Source organism: Pelmatolapia mariae, linkage group LG8 (assembly GCF_036321145.2).
Source record: "Pelmatolapia mariae isolate MD_Pm_ZW linkage group LG8, Pm_UMD_F_2, whole genome shotgun sequence".
Classification (NCBI taxonomy): Eukaryota; Metazoa; Chordata; class Actinopteri; order Cichliformes; family Cichlidae; genus Pelmatolapia; species Pelmatolapia mariae.
In genome coordinates, this window is record NC_086234.1 from 256,520 (window position 1) to 277,522 (window position 21,003).

General features: G+C 41.5%; 1 protein-coding gene across 4 annotated transcripts in view; it reads right to left on the reverse strand.

Moving 5' to 3' along the window:
* The window catches only part of tcerg1l (transcription elongation regulator 1 like), a 91,325-nt gene that overhangs the window by 65,487 nt on the left and 4,835 nt on the right, over positions 1–21,003 (reverse strand). For 3 of the 4 annotated variants that reach the window (XM_063482366.1, XM_063482367.1, XM_063482365.1), the window contains exons 3-5: positions 20,705–20,797; positions 20,258–20,408; positions 3,179–3,304 (exon numbers count right to left, since the gene is read on the reverse strand). In XM_063482366.1, coding sequence (XP_063338436.1) covers positions 3,179–3,304; positions 20,258–20,408; positions 20,705–20,797 — 370 coding nt within the window. The remainder of the gene's footprint in view (positions 1–3,178; positions 3,305–20,257; positions 20,409–20,704; positions 20,798–21,003) is intronic. The other variant, XM_063482368.1, reaches the window with a different exon arrangement.

Genomic DNA, 21,003 nt, shown 5'->3' on the forward strand with positions numbered 1-21,003 from the left:
CCACAATAATTATTTTATCTGAGCTGAGCACTAAATCAGATAAAAAGTCTGAGAAATCAGAGAGAAACTCTGTGTAAGGCCCAGGTGGACGATAGATGATAACAAGTAAGACTGGTTTCTGAGTTTTACAGCTGGGGTGGACAAGGCTAAGCATCAGGCTTTCAAATGAATTAAAGTCTGTCTGGGTCTTTGGTTGATTAATAGGCTGGTGTGAAAGATTGCTGCCACACCGCCCCCTCGGCCTGTGCTTCGAGGTTTCTGGGACACCACTCAGACAGCCAGCAATTTAAGGAGAACATGCGGCTAAACATGTCACTCCTGGTCTGATTGGTTTCACTCCACTACAAAGAAAAAGCAAGAAGCACAAATAACAGAAGTGAACATTACTGATGCTTCCTTACATTTAGAATTCCCCTGGGTGATAGCACACAGTTACAACATGTAGATGCTCTCCATAGGACTAACGCACAGCCACATCAGCTGCCTCAGTCTGTTTAACAGGATGCAGTGACCAGTGATTCAATAGCCCAGCCCTTCCCAAAGTGTGGGGCCCGCCCCCTAGGGTGGGCGCAAAGCCATTGCAGGGGGGGCGCGACAACTGGTTTTCCCTTCGGCGGGAGCAGCGCTGGGCTGTTCAAATCACAGACAAACAGTATCCCACATTCTTGATTTTTAGTTCACAAACACTTGTTGTAATGACTAACTACTCCTGACATTTTGGAGATGTTAGCTCTTTATACAGTAAAGTTACAGTGGGACACATAACATCAGGCTGATCCTGCCACGATTCGTTCCCCCGGTTCAAATCACGGACAAACAGCATCCAACAGTTGTTTATGTTTTTGAACCCATTTTGCAGAGGGATTGAAAAATGTATTGATAGCAATGTTGAATATTATTACACAGGAAAAAAAACAACTACATGTAAAATAATCACACTGTGACGCCTCTGCCTTTCTAAATGGATGTGCGCGTGCGTGCGTGTGCGCATGCGCGCGCGAGGGGAGGGGGGGGGGGGGCGCGAACATTTTTCCTATAAACAAAGGGGGGCCCAGCAAAAAAAGTTTGGGAACCACTGCAATAGCCCAAGAATATACAAATTGAGAGCTCAGTATCCACTTCTGCTCTCTGATGGTCTAAAACACTGTGGTCCAAACTCAGACTGGCATCTAAAAAAATGTGAATGACTTCTTTAAGAAATCTTTAAAAAATGATTTTGTCACAGAGAGAAGATAAAGGATCACCTGGGGAGAGAAAAAAGAAGAGTGAAGAAGAAACTCTCAGTGCATAATGGAAAGTCTTTCAGCCTGAGCCTATTGCAGCATAACTACGAGAGGGCCAGGGTCACCTGATCCAACCCTAATTATATGCTTTAGCAAAAATGAAGCCTAATCTTAAAAGAAGAGAGGCTGTCCACAGAAGAGGGGCCTGGAAGCCAACCCTACGCATCGTAGCAAAAACGTAACAGCTGCACACACGACTGGCTCAGAGGAGCAAGGGATTGTGGGAAGAAAATTAACTAATGCCTTTGAGAAATCTTCTCAGTCTCTCTCTCTCTCTCTCTCTCTCTCTCTCTCTCACACACACACACACAGACACACACACACTCACACACACACTCACACAGAGTTTCAGGCTAATCAAACACAGCTGAAAGACGCGGCACTGTAATGAGCTGCTTTACATTTTATAAAAGCTGATGAATCTGTTATTTTGCACACAGCAGCAGAAACACAGTGAAACATCTGAGACTGACTAACACTGCTAACACTGGTGCACATTTAACTTTCCTAAACTTTTTCGAATTATTATATGATTTTCTTTTTTCTTGATGCAGTCAAAACAAGAAGACTGTGATCAGCAGCAGATGCTAATAAAATCAGTCACACACTGCAGCTACCTGATGTCAGACAGAAACTGTGGAAAAAATTTTGTTTTCATACTCCTCAGTGGACGATAGACTCCCCACTGCTGTTTATTATCTGTTTTGAGTCTGTGAGGCTGTTAGTCACTTTATTTTCAGTAATGACACGCTGAGCTGCAGATTTGTTTCGCTGCTGCAAAAAACCAGAACAGATACACAGCGTCAAATCGAGTACGGCTGGATTTTAATAAGCAAAATGAAAAATACACACCAGCAGTGATGAGCAGCTGAAAAACAGATGAATGCAGCCAGAGGAAGAGACACATAACAAGCTGTTCATAAAGCTGTTCAATATCACCACACCTGCACAGATCTGCACAATAAGGCTGTTCGATATGACAATATATATCGGATGATGATATGAAAACATCTATCATTTCATATTATACGCTATCGCGTATTTTATATTTTATAAAATTATACGCTATTTTTTCATGGTCTTGATGGTCACTGTAGTGGCTATATTAAAGTTCTCTCTTTCTCTTATATTTAATATAACCACACTACGGATGGACAAGCGACTGTTTTTATGCGTTGTCGTTAGCAACAACGACGGTAAAACCATTGTGTGGCTCCACCGTCCTCATGTTTATTTTCCACATAAACCTTTCACAATAAAGCTCAAGATTCTGTTAAGATTTTTCAAAATAAACTGAAATGATGACAAACAGAAGGACCAGTCAAAATAAATCGAGGACCTTATTCCTAAACGAGGGGCTGCCTCTGTAGCATGGATATGGTTTTTTTATGAAAAGTCTGACATGGACCAGAAAACTGAGCTATGCAAACTATGGTGCAAACCTCAGACTCAAACATGACAAACCTCTTGCACCACCTATGAAAGAAAAAACCCACTCGACTCCAGGTAAACGACACCACGCTGAAAACACTTCACATGAGTCGAACTGGCCAAGATTCAGTGAATTAGCAGAAAATGTAACATTTTTGTGATGTATATCGTTGTCAGGACGATACATGTCTTATATAGGGATATGACAGCCCTACTGCACAATCAGAATCACAGCATGGAACCAGAACCTGAACTTGCTATGGTATCACAACCAGAACCTGTTATCAATAGATTATACGATTATCTTATTTAATTTATTCTGACTGCAGACAGGAAACACACAGCATTGTAAACAGGAAGTGGCTTTACCACGTGATCCACATACAGCTTATGAAATTAGCGAAAGCAGCAATTGTGACTCCACCAACACACTAAATACACAATGAGGATCGAATCAGACTCACCCGATGGAGGAGGAGCTGTGGGGAGAGGGAGAGGAGACAAAGACAGGAGGTGTAGTGGGAGCGAGGAGGAAGAAGAGTCTTCAGGTTCAGCATCTCTTGTCTTTGTGTTGTCTCTCCTGATGTGATCTGCACACAGAATAAGAAATGGATGCTTCTGATCTTCATCAGTGTACTGAAGAATATTTCACGAAGCTTAAAAACTGAGTGTCCACATGTCTTCTGCTCTTTCTGCTTAGTAAAAATAGATTTTATTCAAGCTCAACAGGAACAGCTGTATGTATGAGTTCAAATACTGAACTGATTTCCAATGAATAAAAAAAGAGGGTTGACAGTGAGGGTGTGAGCAGTCACTTCAGATTAAACATCCATCCATCTTCTTCCGCTTTATCCGGGGCCGGGTCGCGGGGGCAGCAGCCTAAGCAGAGAAGCCCAGACCTCCCTCTCCCCAGCCACCTCCTCCAGCTTATCGGGGGAACACCAAGGCGTTACCAGGCCAGCCGAGAGATATAATCTCTCCAGCGTGTCCTGGGTCTGCCCCAGGGCCTCCTCCCGGTGGGACATGCCCAGAACACCTCACCCAGGAGGCGCCCAGGAGGCATCCTTGTCAGATGCCCGAACCACCTCAGCTGGCTACTTTCGATGTGGAGGAGCAGCGGCTCTACTCTGAGCCCCTCCCGGATGGCTGAACTCCTCACCCTATCTCTATCTCTAAGGGAGAGGCCAGCCACCCTTCGGAGGAAGCTCATTTCTGCTGCTTGTATCCACAGTCTCATTCTTTCGGTCACTACCCACAGCTCGTGGCCATAGGTGAGGGTAGGGACGTAGATTGACCGGTAAATTGAGAGCTTTGCTTTTACACTCAGCTCTCTCTTCACCACGGACCGGTGCAGCGTCCGCATCACTGCGGCCGCAGCACCAATCCGTCTGTCGATCTCCGGCTCCCTTCTCCCATCACTCGCGAACAAGACCCCGAGATACTTGAACTCCTCCACTTGGGGCAGGAACTCATCCCCGACCCGGAGTGGGCACTCCACCCTTTTCCAGCTGAAACCCACTCCGGGTCAGATTACACACTTCTGTGAAAATCAAACTTCAACAATCATCAGATGAAAAACAGAAATAAGATGAGACTCTTTGATCTTCACAGGTCGGGGCAATGATGTGGTAAAGATGGCTCCTTAGGACCAGCCTCACAAACTGATGCTCAAATACTCTGTAACAGCTGGTCTCTACCAAACCTGGATGGAACTTCTAAGTCCGACATTTAGAATAAGCAACAGCAACAGCCAAACACACTGGTGTCTGGCTGTTGACCAGCTGCACGGACCACCATTACAAATTCAAATTAAAAATTAGTAATCACTACAAATCAAACATTTCATTGTGCTGAAATAGGAAAATCCTATTCAATTTATACAGCGCCTAATAAAACAACAGTCGCCTTTATATCATAAGGTAGACCCTACAATAATACTTCTACAGGCTTCAATGAAGTAAACAATCATGGAAATAATTAGAGAGAAATCTGTCATCACTGAGGCTCCAGATGGAAACCTCCACAATCAGCCATTATAAGTGGCTGATATCATTGTGGCTTAACTGAAGTTTCATGTAGGTACACTTTTAATGAAGATCTGTGTGCTTGTGGCATAGTTGTATTTCAGCAGATCAGCCCGCCTCCACAAGTTTGCGCTCCTTTCAGGAAAACGCTGACCTAAATCTGTTGACGGCAGCATCATTGCAGCGACAATAAAACATCTGTGTAAGGATATTTGATGCAGCACGATGCTCGCAAGATACTAACCCCCATGTTGCATCCACCGGAGTATGAATGTGTGTGAATGTTAGATAGTAAGCACTTAGAAACAGCATAGACAAAAAAGTGCTGGTGTGAATGGGTGAATGGTGAGTGCTCAGAGTAGAAAAGCGCTAGATAAGAACCAGTCCATTTACAGTCCAATGAATGATAAGGTTAGAAATTATTTTGACAACACATGCTCACTGTTGCAGACATTACATGTTTTAATTTTCAGCTGTTTTTTATTTCCTCTCCACATTCAGCAGAGCAGAATTTCCTGCGGAGGTTTCCATCTGTGAGCATGTTGTGTCAATCTGAGACAAATCAATCTTGACAAACTATAAACTGAAGAGAAACCGAGCTCCTGCCAGAAAACATCGACAACACGAACACACACCCACGTTTGACTAAATAAAAGCAAATTTAATCTGCATTTGTTGGCTTCCAAAAGCCTCTGACTGCATCTGAACATCGTCTCAAACAAATTAACTCAGAGGCTTTAGACGAGAGAAAAAACATCTGTGTCTATTTCAGTGATGGAGACTCAGGCTGCAGTCAGTCATTATATAGTCTGTCAATAACCTGTTCCTGCACCCCTGAGTTTATTCTTTAAGGCAGCAGCTGCTCGCAGGGAACTCCTCACAAACAGCAGATAAAAATATAAAGACACACAACAAAGACCTCTTAAAATGTCAATGCAACAAACCATCTGCAGATGATGATGCTACAAGTTGCAAGAAGATATTTCAGCAGGAGATGATGTAGAAACATAATGCCACATTATACAATAAAAGAGGGGACAATAACAACTCAGTATTAATTTGAAAAGTGCAATGCAATAACGTAAAAAACTGTGCCACAGGTGGAAGTTGTACAATTTTGATATTACTTCATTCAGAATATTTATGAATTCTGTTCTCTTGGTGAAATGAGCTGTGTCAGGCTTAAAAAGTTTCCTGGCCTTTCTTTTTTACTAAACTTTTGCTAAATAACGATGATAACCACTGTTTTCCTGGTGCTGGGGTTTCTGAAGTAGCCGGTAAAATCCCAGAGGTTATAAAGAACCAACACAAGTTGAACCAGTCCATTTGGGGACAAATGATATCTGATATCAAAAGTCAGAGGGGGTTGGTTTCGTCCACCTGCACAGCCTGGCTGTCATCAGTCTGTAGAGACTACAAGGTGGCTATTATAAATAACACTAACTTGCTTCTGGAGCACAGAGGGCTATACTGGAGGGATGGTATATGGATGGTATGGTAACATAACCAAGTTGGTTCCTGCATGTTGATGGCAAACATATCTTATGGTTTACAGCAGCGGTCCCCAACCTTTTTTGCGCCACAGACCGGTTTATGTCCGACAATATTTTCACGGACCGGCCTTTAAGGTGTTGCGGATAACTGCAAAGAAATAAAAGCAGTACTGGTACCAAAAAAAAAAAAGATGTATTCATAACACACAGGAAAAGACTCATGGAAACTGAGTTAACAATAAAAATGATAAATTAAAAAAAAAATGCTAAAAACTGATAAAAACCCTGAAAATATGAATTTCACACCCAAGCCTCAACTCTCACACCCCGGTACCAAACGACTCACGGACTGGTACTGGTCCGTGGCCCGGGGGTTGGGGACTGCTGGTTTATAGCACTCTGGGTTATATATAACAAGGGTTATATTGACTGATCAATCACAATGGAGCACTAATCCTTTGGGTGACTGGTCCAGCTGTATGTGTCCAAGCCATTCTCAAACCATAACCCACTTACAATAGGCATGGACCTGCAAATTCAGCGACTCATTTTAATAGAGGCTTTACTTATTCTGGCTGAATTGTGGCAATAAACACCCAACTCAAACCACCAAGAGACTGTGTCTGGTCCCACACCACCTAAACAAGAAAACAAAGCCGTTTTCAACTGTACCAGGACAGTTAAATGTAGACTATCAGACATTAGACCTCTCTCTTCTAAGTCCTGTTAGTAAATGATTTAACAAAAAGTACAGGCTGAGTGAAGGCTGAGTGAATCTTTCACTCCAGCTTATTAATTAGCCAAAGACCGACACAGTTTTACTTCAAAGCCTCAATCTTAGGGTGTTCAGTCCATAACACTCTGGTTCCTTTCTGGTTCATTCATTCATCGTACTCTGGTTCACCCTGTATATGATTCTTTTGTGCAGATGCAAACACAATATGCGCTCTCGAGTGTGACCTAAAACAACTGCACCAACTTGTGGCAGAGAGGAAACACAGGTGAGATAAATACCAACAGAGACTAACCCAAAGTAAAGTAAGAAATAAAGAAACAGAAAACGGCACATTCTAACATACAAACTTGATAATTGGATAAAAATAACACAGGGGAGCTGAGGTACACTAAATCAAAAACTCAGGTACTTAAATATAAACTTTAACATGAGCAGAATCCAAAAGCTATACCAATACTAAGAAGACCTTGGACTATCAACATAAATAAACCAACCAGAAACTGCTAAAAGGAAAAAAACAAAACAAAAAAGAAAACAGAGAAAAAGGAAAAGAATACAACAAGACCAAACAAACTTCCATGGTTCATGACATTACTCATTTAGAGGATCATCATTTAGCCTGGAGAAATAGTTTGTTGCTTTATAAGAAAGCCCTCCACAAAGCCAGAACATCTTACTATTCATCACTGATTGAAGAAAATAAGAACAACCCCAGGTTTCTCTTCAGCACTGTAGCCAGGCTGACAAACAGTCAGAGCTCCATCGAGCCAACCATCCCTTTAACGTTAACTAGTAATGACTTCATGAACTTCTTCACAAATAACATTTTAATCATTAGAGAAAAAATTACCAATAATCATCCCACAGATGTAATATTATCTACAGCTACTTTCAGTACCATTGGTGTTCATTTAGACTCTTTTTCTCCAATTGATCTTTCTGAGTTAACTTCAATAATTACTTCCTCCAAACCATCAACGAGTCTTTTAGACCCCATTCCTACAAAACTGCTCAAAGAAGTCCTGCCATTAATTAATGCTTCAATCTTAAATATGATCAACCTATCTCTAATAATCAGCTATGTACCACAGGCCTTCAAGCTGGCTGTAGTTAAACCTTTACTTAAAAAGCATCTCTAGACCCAGCTGTCTTAGCTAATTATAGGCCAATCTCCAACCTTCCTTTCATATCAAACATCCTTGAAAGAGTAGCTGTCAAACAGCTAACAGATCATCTGCAGAGGAATGGCTTATTTGAAGAGTTTCAGTCAGGTTTCAGAGCTCATCACAGCACAGAAACAGCTTTAGTGAAGGTTACAAATGATCTTCTTATGGCCTCTGACAGTGGACTCATCTCTGTGCTTGTCCTGCTAGACCTCAGTGCAGCGTTCCATACTGTCGACCATAATATCCTATTAGAGCGATTTGAACATGCTGTAGGTATTACAGGTACTGCACTGCAGTGGTTTGTATCATATCTATCTAATAGACTCCAGTTTGTTCATGTAAATGGAGAGTCCTCTTCACACACTGAGGTTAATTATGGAGTTCCACAGGGTTCAGTGCTAGGACCAATTCTGTTTACATTATACATGCTTCCCTTAGGCAGCATCATTAGAAGACATAGCATACATTTACACTGCTATGCTGATGACACCCAGCTCTATCTGTCCATGAAGCCAGGTAACACACACCAATGAGTTAAACTGCAGGAATGTCTTAAAGACATAAAGACCTGGATGGCCGCTAACTTTCTGCTTCTTAATTCAGATCAAACTGAGGTTATTGTACTCGGCCCTGAAAATCTTAGAAATATGGTATCTAACCAGATTCTTACTCTGGATGGCATTACCTTGGCCTCCAGTAACACTGTGAGGATCCTTGGAGTCATTTTTGACCAGGACATGTCCTTCAACGCACATATTAAACAAATGTGTAAGACTGCTTTCTTCCATTTGTGCAACATCTCTAAAGTTAGAAATATCCTGTCTCAGAGTGATGCTGAAAAACTAGTTCATGCATTTATTACTTCCAGGCTGGACTATTAAGTAAGTCAAACTTTATTTATATAGCACCTTTCTAGATAAAAGATCACAAAGTGCTTCACAAGGATAACAAAGCATAAAACAAAACAGACAACAGTTAACAAAATGCAAAGATGTGTTTTGGTTGTTTTTTGAAACAAGCTACTGAGCCCACAGATCACTCATTCAAAATCTATAGCTTAGAAACATCTTGGGGCTTAAAAGAAATGTATAACTGGATATCGTCTCCATAGCAGTGGTTGCAAATGTCCTCAAAGGGGCTCAAAATACGCTGGAGGGGAAGTTGATATATTAAAAACAATAAAGTCCCCAGCACAGAGCCTTGTGGCACACCATAGGACAGGGAAGATGACCTGTATAGATAAACTGCCACAAAAAAATATCACTGGAGAACCTAAGAAGGGCGTGTTTCAATAGGATGGGTTCTACGAAAGCCAGACTGAATTTTGTTAAGAATATTATGTTTGTGTCCTTGGGCAAGACACTTCACCCGTTGCCTACTGGTGGTGGTCAGAGGGCCCGGTGGCGCCAGTGTTCAGCAGACTTGCCTCTGTCAGTGCGCCCCAGGGTGGCTGTGGCTACAATGTAGCTTGCCATCACCAGCTTTGGGGTCCTTAGGGACTAGTAAAGCGCTATACAAATACAGGCCATTTACCATTTGCTGTAAGCTGCTTAGCTACAACCTACTAACTACTGTAATTCATTATTATCAGGAAGTCCTAAAAACTCCCTGAAAAGCCTTCAGTTAATCCAAAATGCTGCAGCAAGAGTCCTGATAGGGACTAGAAAGAGAGAGCAGATTTAAACCCCCCCTGAGTTATGCTGCAATAGATCTAGGCTGCTGGGGACTTCCCATGATGCACTGAGAATTTCGTCTTTATTTCTCACATCTGCAGCAAGTCTAGGGCTGTTCAATACGACGATATGAAAACATCTATCATTTCATACCATATGCTATTGTTTGTTTTGTGGTGTTGCAAAATAAACTGTTTATGGCACTATTTTTTCATGGTTTTGATGGTCACTGTAGTGGCTATATTAATTTCTTAAAGTTCTTTCTCTTAAAATTTAAAATAACCACACTACGGACGGACAAGCGACTTTTTATCCGTTGTCCCTAGCAACAACGACAGTAAACCTATTGTATGGCTCTGTCGTCTGTTTGTTTATTTTCCACATAAACCTTTCACAATAAATATCAAGACTTTTCAAAATAAACTTAAATGACATACATTATTCTAAAACATCAAATTTCAGAATATGCATCAAACAAGTGACCTCAAAAACAGGAAGTAACTATAAAAGGCGCTTAAAGTCACCACGTGGATGCAGGCACAGAGAATACCTGTTAAGAAGCGCTGTGTGGCAGGCAGGAGTTGGACCCAAAATGCAGGCTCTCAGACACAAGGTTTAAACTCCAAAAACTCAGCTTTATTTGCCAGCAGGGGAAAAGCATACAGAACCACACTGGGAAATCTAAATTTGTGAAGAAACACAGGGAGAGTAACACACAGCAATGAGGGACGACGTGACACTGACTCAGAGAAACACAGGGCTTAAATACACTGGGAAATAACGAGCAGAATGAGACACAGGAGGAGAGCACAGCTGGGGGAAATCAGAACTGACGAGACAAGGAAGCAAAGCAGGATACACTCACATGAGACACAGACCTTCAAAGTAAAACAGGAAGTATAATACTGAGACACAGACTAGACACGGTGGAGACAGAGCAACTAAGAAACACAGACATAAACCATAAGGCAGAGAACTCAAAGAACCAAAAGGCTAGAGATGATAAATATTACACAGAGGGAAATACCAGGCACGGAATACACGAAACTAGACGTAAGGGAGTAACTAAAGACCAACAATGAGAACATAATTCACAATACAAAGTGACAAAAAACACAGCAAACTCAAAACACTTCAGTCAAAAACACAGGACCCTGACAATACCAGCATGGCTAGTGAAGATGAGGTATGTCAGAAGTCAGGTATGAATAACTCTGACACGGACCAGAAAACTGTGCTATGCAAATTATGTTGCAAACCCCACCGCAAACTCGAACACGACAAACCTCGTCAACCACCTACGCAAGAATCACGTGACAGAGTGTGGAGAGAGTTTACAGATGAGAAGCAAAGAAAGAGCCGTCAGTGCTCCAAATACACCTGAGACTCAAACATTAGAACAGGTTCTTCCCCGCAGCACGCCGTGTAATAAATACAAAGAAAATGGCGGCCATTACCAGAGATGGGCAGTAACGCGTTACTGTAATCCGATTACTTTTTTCAAGTAACGAGTAAAGTAAGGGATTACTATTGCAAAAACGGTAATTAGATTACCGTTACTTTCCTGTAGGAACGCTGCGTTACTGCGTTACTAAAACCGTGATTTTTTTGCGAGAGTGTCTCATGACAGTGACATAAGCGAGTGCGACGTTCGTGACAACAGCTGTGTGCAGATCAACAATGGATAATATATCGAGTGCGGAGAGAGTATGAGCGTGCAGCGTTTAAAGCGTGGAAGTACTGACCTCACTTTGAGTTTGATTCTGTAAAAAGTGACAAAAACATTAGTGTCCGTTGTGCGTGGGAAGAAAACTTCTTTTTACAGCGAAAAAAACCCTAAACTGCCAAGCAAGCACCGAGTACGACGTAATGGGAAATTCACAGAGAAGCTCGCGGATTCTTCAACTGACCGCTGCGGCTCACCTGCACCAGGGCAAACCTCCGCCTGCCCCACTCCTGCTTTACAGGTGAAAATAGAGCAACAGGACCGCTGAGTCTTTGATTTTATTTATTTTCTGCTGTGTTTTACTTTCATCTATTTGAAAGAGTGAGTGTAAACACAAAAAACTATTTTTTTATTCTATTTGTGCTGGAATGTGCAGAAAATAGGTTTAAATGTTAAACAAATTTCTTCCAGTCAGAGAATGTTGAATATAATTTAATTTTTGCTTGATGCATAAAGTTAAAAGATTTAAAGTTTAAAGTTTTAAAAAGAGACGTTTCCATTTGATTACATTTTGTATGATGGATTATGCAGAAAAAGTAGAATTGGGCTGAAAAATCTATCACTTTATCACCTATTCAGGTTGTAAATCGTATTTTTAAAAAGTAACTAAGTAACTAAGTAACTAAGTAATTAATTACTTTTGAAAATAAGTAATCAGTAAAGTAACGGGATTACTTTATGGGGGAAGTAATCAGTAATTAGTTACTGATTACTTTTTTCAAGTAACTTGACCAACACTGGCCGTTACAACTTATGTCTAAAAATGTATCGTTTCATGCATCGGTCAAAACACTCGACTCCAGGTCCAAGTCAAGTTGCCTGAGATTCACAGGATTTACAGAAAACGCACTATTTTGTAATATATATCGTTATTGGGATAAGAAATGTCTTATATCGGGATATGAGATTTTGGTCATATCTGCATTTTTGTCTTTTCACTCAGTCCGTGTATTGTCTTATCTCCATTTTATCTCTTCTTTTCGCCTCATCCCCAACTGGTCATGGCAGATGGCTGCCTCTCTCTGAGCTTGGTTTTGTTGGTGGTTTGTTCCTGTTAAGAGGGAGTTTTTCTTTCTCACCATTGCAAAGTGCTGTTTTTAGACGGCAGTTTGATTGCTGAGGTTTTCTTCTGGTTTTAACCTTACACAATGGGTGAGTGCACCGACCATGTAAAAGGCCATATGCTGGATCTGGTCTTCTCATTTTGCATGGATATTAGCATTAAGGACATTGATAATGTTGGCATCTCTGATCATTTTCTGGTTACGCTTAATGCCGACTTAGGTGTAACACATATGAGCACTGCTGATCTCTGTCGCCCTGTATGTGTAATCAACTCTGAGATTGTGGCTAATTTCACTGCTGTCTTTCTAAACTCTGTCCGCCTTGATCCTGATATGATGGACCCCAAGTGTTGTACTCCCCCCTCGGCTGATGAAGTTATGAATGCTATGTTATCCGCATGCTCCACCACCTTGGACCTAGTGGCCCCGTGAAGATGAAGCGTCCTAGATCCTCCCCTCAACTCCAGTTAAATGACTCTATACGAGACTTTACGCCGTATCTGTTGTCAATCTGAGAGGAGGTGGAAAAAAGATAAGCTTCAGGTATCCCTTATAAGTAGCAGCCACACTATATATCAGGACCCTGTTAAGACTTCTAAAGCGGCTTTTTTGTCCGACATCATCGTGACTAATACCCATAACCCCCAGGTCCTGTTTAAAATTTTCAATTCTGCGATCGATCCTTGCCCTGATAAACTAGACTTTGCCTCCCCAGTTCTCTGTGAGCAATTTTTAAATTATTTTACGAGGAAAACCTCACTTCTAAAAACCTCTCTCCCTCATCTTCCTGTGGCGAATCCTCTTCCTCCTGGAGGATCTCCGTCCAACCTCTACAAATTTGAACCAATCTCACTTTCTACTCTTAAGGCATAATTGATCAATTGAGAAGTTCAAACTCAGCTCATGATTTCCTCCAATCACGGATTTTAAAGGATGGGTTTGATGTAATTGAACCAGTGTGTGAATGTGTGTGTGAATGGGTGGATGACTGAATGTAGTGTACAGCGCTTTGGGGTCCTTAGGGACTAAGTAAAGCCCTATACAAATACAGGCCATTTACCATTTAATTGGGCCTCATTTCTTATCAATGATTAATTTATCATTACTTGCGGGCCATGTCCCATCTGCATTATCTAAAATATTAGAGAGAACTGTCCTTTTGCAACTACAGGCCTACTTAAATGCAAATAACATTAGTGACAAATTTCAGTCTGGTTTTAAACCTCACCACAGCACTAAATGGCACTGCTAAGAGTTTTCAATGATCTTCTTTTAATTACCGACTCAGGTCGCCCTGCTGTTTTAATTTTATTGGATCTGTCCGCTGCTTTTGATATGGTAGACCATAAAATTCTTCTAGAGAGACTGGAACATGTTATAGGCATCAAGGATTCTGCACTTTGGTTTAGATCCTACCTCTTGTGTAGGACTTTTTCTTTCATGATGGGTTGCTACTCATCCGCCGCTGCCCTGTTTGCTGTGGAGTACCACAGGGGTCTGTGCTGGGCCCTCTACTGTTTGCCTTGCACATGCTACCCCTGGGTTCTATCTTTGACAAATATCAGATCTCCTACCACTGTTATACTGACGACATTCAAGTCTATTTCCAGTTGTCTGATGACCTGCCAGCTTCATTCAATCGTTTGTCTGACTGCTTGAAAGAGGTCACAGAGTGGCTGTCAGCCAATTCTCTCATTTTAAATGAGAAGAAAACTGAGATTATGGTGTTTGATAGTCACACTCCTCGAGACCAGCTAGCTGCCCGATTTGGTCCCTTTGCTTGCTGTCTTACAGATACTGTAAGTAATCCAGGTGTTTGCCTGGATAGTTCATTTAAGCTGGATAAACAGGTTTCCTCTGTGGTTAAATCTGGCTTCTTCCAATTGCGCCAAATTTCCAAGGTCAAACGTTTAATACCGTACAAAGATCTTGAAAAACTGATACATGCCTTTGTGACCTCCAGATTAGATTATTGTAACTCGCTCACCTCCAATGATTACAGCTCGTTCAGAATGCTGCGGCTCGTCTCTTAACCGGAACTAGAAAGTTTGCCTGTATTACTCCAGTGCTCTCTGACTTACACTGGCTGCCTATTAAATTTCGTATTGATTGTAAAGTTCTGCTGCCTACTTTCAAATGCCTAAACAACCTCGCCCCTGACCATCTCACCAACCTCCTCAGTCTCTATACTCCCAGCAGTTCTTTACGATCATCTGGTCAGTTACTTCTGGCCCAGCCCATGCTCATTTTTTATTTTTTTTATTTAACCTTTATTTAACCAGGAATGTCCCATTGAGATTAAAAACCTCTTTTTCAAGGGAGTCCTGGCCAAGAGGCAGCACATTTCCAAACAAATACATACAAACAAACAAGATTAAAAATTACACAAAACAATTACACATTATTCAGGCAGTCTGTAGGCCTTTGAGTTTAGTTTTAAAAACATTTAAAGACAACAATTCAGTCAGTTTCCAGTCTTTCTGTAACAGGTTCCATGAAAAAGGCGCAGAGTGGACAAAGGCTTTCTTACCCAACTCTGTGCGGACAAGGGGAACAGACAGCAGCAGCTGATCATTTGAACGCAAGGAGTAAGAACCACTATTTGTCCTTGTGACCAAAGTACAAATATAAGGAGGCAACAATCCAAGAATAGCTTTGTAAATAAAAGTGTACCAATGCCCCTGTCTTCTAATGGCCAAAGAAGGCCAATTTACTCTTAAGTACAAGTCACAATGATGGGTCAAATATCTACAATTGGTGATAAACCTCAAGGAAGCATGATACATCGTATCCAACATTAGAAGGCATGAAGAAGAAGCGTTCATATACAGAATGTCACCATAATCTAACACAGATAAAAAGGTTGCAGTGACAAGACGTTTTTTTACTGCAAAAGAAAAACACTGTTTATTACGGAAAAAAAAAACGAAGTTTCAGCCTCAGTTTCTTTACAAGTCTCTCTATATGTGGTTTAAAGGTAAAGGAGTCATCTATCCAGACACCAAGGTATTTATATTCATGAACTATCTCTATGACATTTCCTTCAAGGGTGGACACCACTGGAATAGGCTCTGGGACCTTCTTTGACTTAGAAAACAACATTAGCTTAGTCTTGTCAGCATTGAGAACTAATTTTAGCTGGATAAGTGAATGCTGGAAAGCAACAAAGGCTTTCTGTAAGGTTTCAATGGCCTGAGTAAGAGATGATCCATAACAGTAAATAACTGTATCGTCAGCATAAAAATGCAAATTTGTGTCTGAGACATTTTGACCCAAGTCATTGATATATAAAAGAAACAGAAGGGGACCCAAAACTGAGCCCTGTGGCACCCCCTTGTGGACAGCAACAAATTCAGAACAAAGACCTTCAAGTTTAATGCACTGGGTTCTATTATTCAGATAATTTGAGAACCACGCTATTGCATGTTCTGACAGTCCAAGGCTGAGCAGTCTGTTTTTTAGGACAGCATGATCAACAGTGTCAAAAGCTTTTGAGAGGTCAATAAAGAGTGACGCACAGTACAATTTCTTATCAAGTGCCATAATAATATCATTTATCACTTTCATAGTGGCAGTGTTAGTACTGTGTTTTTTCCTGAAGCCTGACTGAAATTTAGAGACAATATCATTAGAGTACAAAAACTCCTTCAACTGGTCACAAACTAGCGATTCCATGATTTTGGATAAAACACACAAATTTGATATTGGCCTATAATTAGTCAACACCGATGGATCACCTCCTTTCAACAAAGGCAGGACAAAAGCTGATTTCCAAACCGATGGAATTTCTTTGGTTTTAATTGAAAAATTAAATAGAATTGAAAGTGGTTCTGCAATATAATCCGCTGCCAGCTTCAAAAAATAAGGTTCCATCAAGTCTGGACCAGGAGGTTTTCTGTGATCCAAAGCCTTTAAAGCTTTATGCACTTCATAAACACTAAAAGGTACAAAGTTAAAACGGTCTCCAGAAAACATAGAGAATTCTGGGCAAGAATTTGTTAAAAAAGTTTCTGCAGAATCAAACAAGGAACCCACTGATAAAAAGTGTTCATTCAAGCAATTCAAAATTTCAGTTTTATCATTAATTGAGACTGAATCTTTTACAACAAATTTAGGAAAGGTTTGAGTCATTTTATTGACAGAAAGGGACTTGATTACTTTCCAAAATTTCTGTGGATCGTTGAGATTCTCAGTGGTGACAGACAAAAAGTATTCGGATTTGGCCTTTTTAATAAGAGAAGTGCATTTATTTCTAAGCTGTTTGAAAGCAGACCAATCAGTGGTAGTATCTGTTTGCCTCGCCTTGTCCCATGCTCTATTACGCTTGTGTATGTTATCTGCGAGTGTCTGCGAAAACCAGGGATTTTCTCGGCCTTTAATTCTAACTTTCCGTAAGGGGGCATGTTTATTAACAATTTCCATAAAGCTTTCCTTAAAATATGTCCAGGCTAACTCTACATCTGGTAATAATCCGATTTTTTCCCAATTAACTACTGACAAATCATGATGAAAAGCCTGTTCATTGAATTGTTTAAGATTCCTTTTACACACTATGCGCGGCTTACATTTTGGGATTTTAGCATTTCTACAAACAGCAACAACACAGTGATCACTTAGGTCATTACAGAAGACACCAAGCGAAGAGAATTTATGAGGTACATTTGTTAAAACCAAATCAATTAATGTGGACTTTTCAGGGCATTTAAGATTTGGCCTGGTAGGAAGATAGACTAGCTGGGTGAGATTAATTGAATCGCAAAATTCTTTAAATTCACCAGAAGTTGCATTTAGCCAGTCCCAATTCAAATCTCCAGCCATTAGTAGTTCAGTGTAATTTAATTTAGCCAAAAGATGCTTTAGTGAAGATAATGCCTCTTTTGAAGCAGATGGGGGCCTGTAACACCCAACAATGGTTATCGAAAGAGTATTAGCAATATCTACATTCAAAGCCAAAAACTCCATTTGTTTACATATCGATTGGGACAGAACAATCGAGGCATTAAATCTTGATTTGACATAAATAGCTACACCGCCTCCTTTTTTTGGCCTATCAGTACGATATATATTGTACCCATATATATTAATGTCTTCATTAGTAATAGATTTAGTTAACCAAGTTTCAGAGATTATAAAAACATCTGCATCTGTAGATTTAACCCAAATTTTGACCATGTCCATCTTCGGTAGTAGGCTGCGCACATTAAGATGAATATATTTGACACCAGACATTATTTTAAAATCAGAAGGAGTCTGGGAATATTGCAGTTCAGGGCCAGGATTTGGTTGCACATTTCCTGACAAAAATAAAAGCAAGACAATCAACAACCTCTGTTTCACCTTTGATTTGGGTTCAAAACTTTGATATGTTGAACCCGAGCTGAAGCCTCCATTAAATGGGCAAATGAAATAAGTATGCAAGACCAGAGTAGACTGAAGTTTAGGGAAGTCTCTGGGCAAAACAGGCATGAAACTAATGTCATGATCCAACTGAGCTGGTAACTGCTCTATTTTTTGCAACATTATAGAGCATGTGCCTTTTTCAGAATTCTCTTGCAGATAAAGATCATTTTCAGAGATTCCCCTGCTATGTGTCCATATGCAATTGCTTAACCGAGGGTCCAAAAAGGCCAAGAGGAATATAAGAATAGCAAATACTGCCATCATCCACAATTTTAGTACTTAACAAAAGTAAACAGTACAGACCTGTGGGTGAAGCAAACCAGTTAGCTCCAGGAAAATGGCACAGGGCCAGACCTAAGCAAGTTAACTCCAAAAGGATAGCGCTTGGCCAGGCCTGAGCCGGTTAACTCCTGGAGGACAGTGCAGGGCCAGATCTTGGCCAGTTTGCTCCTGTGGAAAGATGCTGGACCGGGCCTAAGCCAATTAGCTCCTGAAGGACGGTGCAGGGTCAGGCCTAAGCCAGATAACTCATGGGAGATGGTACAAGGCCGGACCTAAGCCAGTTAGCTCCACAAGGATAATGCGAGGCCAGTCCTAAGCCTGTTAGCTCCACAAGGATGGCACAGGGCCAGGCCTAAGCCACTTAGCTCCTGGAGGATGGTGCAGGGCCAGACCTTAGCCAGTTAACTCCTGGAAGATGGTGTAGAGCCGGGTCTAGGCCAGTTAACTCCAGGAGGATGGTGCAGGGCCAGACCTTAGCCAGTTAGCTCCTGGAAGATGGTGTAGAGCCAGGTCTCGGCCAGTTAACTCCAGGAGAACGGTACAGGGCCAGGCTAGGCCTGTTAGCTCCAGGAAGATGCATCCATCAAATTCCAAGGCATCTACCAACCACACATTTTCCAACAATCCATGCAATATTAACTGTCAGGTTAAGAGATACGTTAAAAAATAATTAAGAAATACGTTAAAAAATGCAAGAAAAAATATACGAAAAAATCTTTTAAGAACAACTAATTACAGACAGACACGTAACGAACAAAGAGCATGCTGCCATCTTGGATTGGAAAGGAAAAAAAAGCCTCAATCATGTATTAGGGCAAAGTACAGTAAATTTGTCAAACAGTGCAGTGGAGTGAAAAGTACAAGTAAAATAATATTTTTTTCTTAACCTCCCACAATAGTATAGACAACTGAGGACATGAGGATTGAAGACCAACAAAATCAGGAATGTAGGAGGCAATTCAGGGGCAAACCTGCCTGGGCGAGGCCATGCTGCCGGAGAAATTTAAGAGCGTATACACTCACTTTTGTCTCCTGAATAGCTGATCCCACTTCAAGGGGCAATAACAGTGTGAATATCAGTGTGAAGTTGATAAGAGCTTCTGACCCTCCTTCATGTAAGGAGAAGATCAGCAGGCTGATGTTTAACCGACATTTAAACATTTCACTGTTTACAGCCACCCCACCCTGTGAGGCTGATTCCAAAGCACAGACAACACCTGAGTCAGAACAGAACCGATTCACATTCACATAGGCCTACCATCATTTGCTCTAATAACACCACCTTTAAATAAGACCGCCACCCCGTTCGTTCATATTTCGGTCACGGTTTTTCTGCTCATCAATACACATGCCTGCGGTCTCAGGGCTGAATAGCACACATTTCCCATCATGCTTCACTGGGTGATTTCAAATGGACCAATCATCTTCCCATTACACTGACAGCAGTACGTGTGTGTGTGTGTGTGTGTGTGTGTGTGTGTTTGTGTGAGAGAGTGAGTAAAAACACATTCACCTCGGAGCAGCGAGCTACAGCCACTCAGCTCTCAGAAATGAGCCGTGTTGTCATGGCAACATGGCAAATGAGAATCCAGCATCCCTGAAACACGTCCAACCTCCAGTGGTTGTTGGTTCGATTCCAGATGAGTCTTTACAGAGAGCCTTTCAGATTAAATGCACAGGACCAGATGAGAAGCCCCGCCTCGACGTGAAGATCCCTGATCTGATTGGATGAACTGCGTGTAATCTTAAACTCTCTGGGCTGGTTTAAACAAACAGATCAGAATAATCAGGTGGATTCATGGAGGAAACACACCTGACTCCAACTGTACTGATCGCAGGTAAAGAACTGAGAGGTCACATGACTCAGTGAACAGAAATGTCATATGACACCTGCCTTGTCACGTTTCTGCATCCTCACCAGATGAAACTGTAAAAGATGGCCAGCACGAACACAACACCTGCAGCAGATGTTGTCTTACCTGAGAGCTGAGGAGGGAACAGCAGCAGGTTGGCCGTAGAGGTTTGTCTACGTGATCTCGGGATTATCCGATTGGTTAACAGGAGGCGCTTCTGTCTCCTTGGAAACACTCCCACTTCCTCTGGTGAGAACCAGGTATCAGTGATCTGCAACTACATTAGCAACATTAGCATTTGCCTGTGTGTGTGTGTGTGTGTGTGTGTTCTGATTCTTCCTATACTGGTGGGGACCAAAATCCAGGTCCCCACGAGGTTGAAGGGATTTTTCACACTCAAAATGTGGTTTTAGTGTCAGGGTTACAATTGGGTTATGGTTAGGTTTAGGGTCAGGGTTAGGAATTCATTTTTGATGGTTAGGGTAAGCGGCTAGGGAAAGCATTACGTCCCCACGAGGATAGCAACACCAGACGTGTGTGTGTGTGTGTGTGTGTGTGTGTGTGTGTGTGTACCTTTGGGAAACGATGAGGACAATGATGGTGAAGAGGTGAAGACTGATAAAACGGCTGGACGAGAGGAACAACTTCAACTGCTGGACGCTCCCACTGAAACCACAAAAAATTAGGATGAACTTCCTGTTCCACCAACACAGACAGACACAAAGACAGGTAGACAGGTGCTGGTGCAACCTTCTGTCGGAGAATTTGTCCAATTAGAGTCCTCCTGGCCCTGCCTGACCTTTGTGCTGTGTGCAGAAATAACTGGAGGACTTTCAGATGAAGCTGCTGACAGAATAAAATGAGGACCTGAA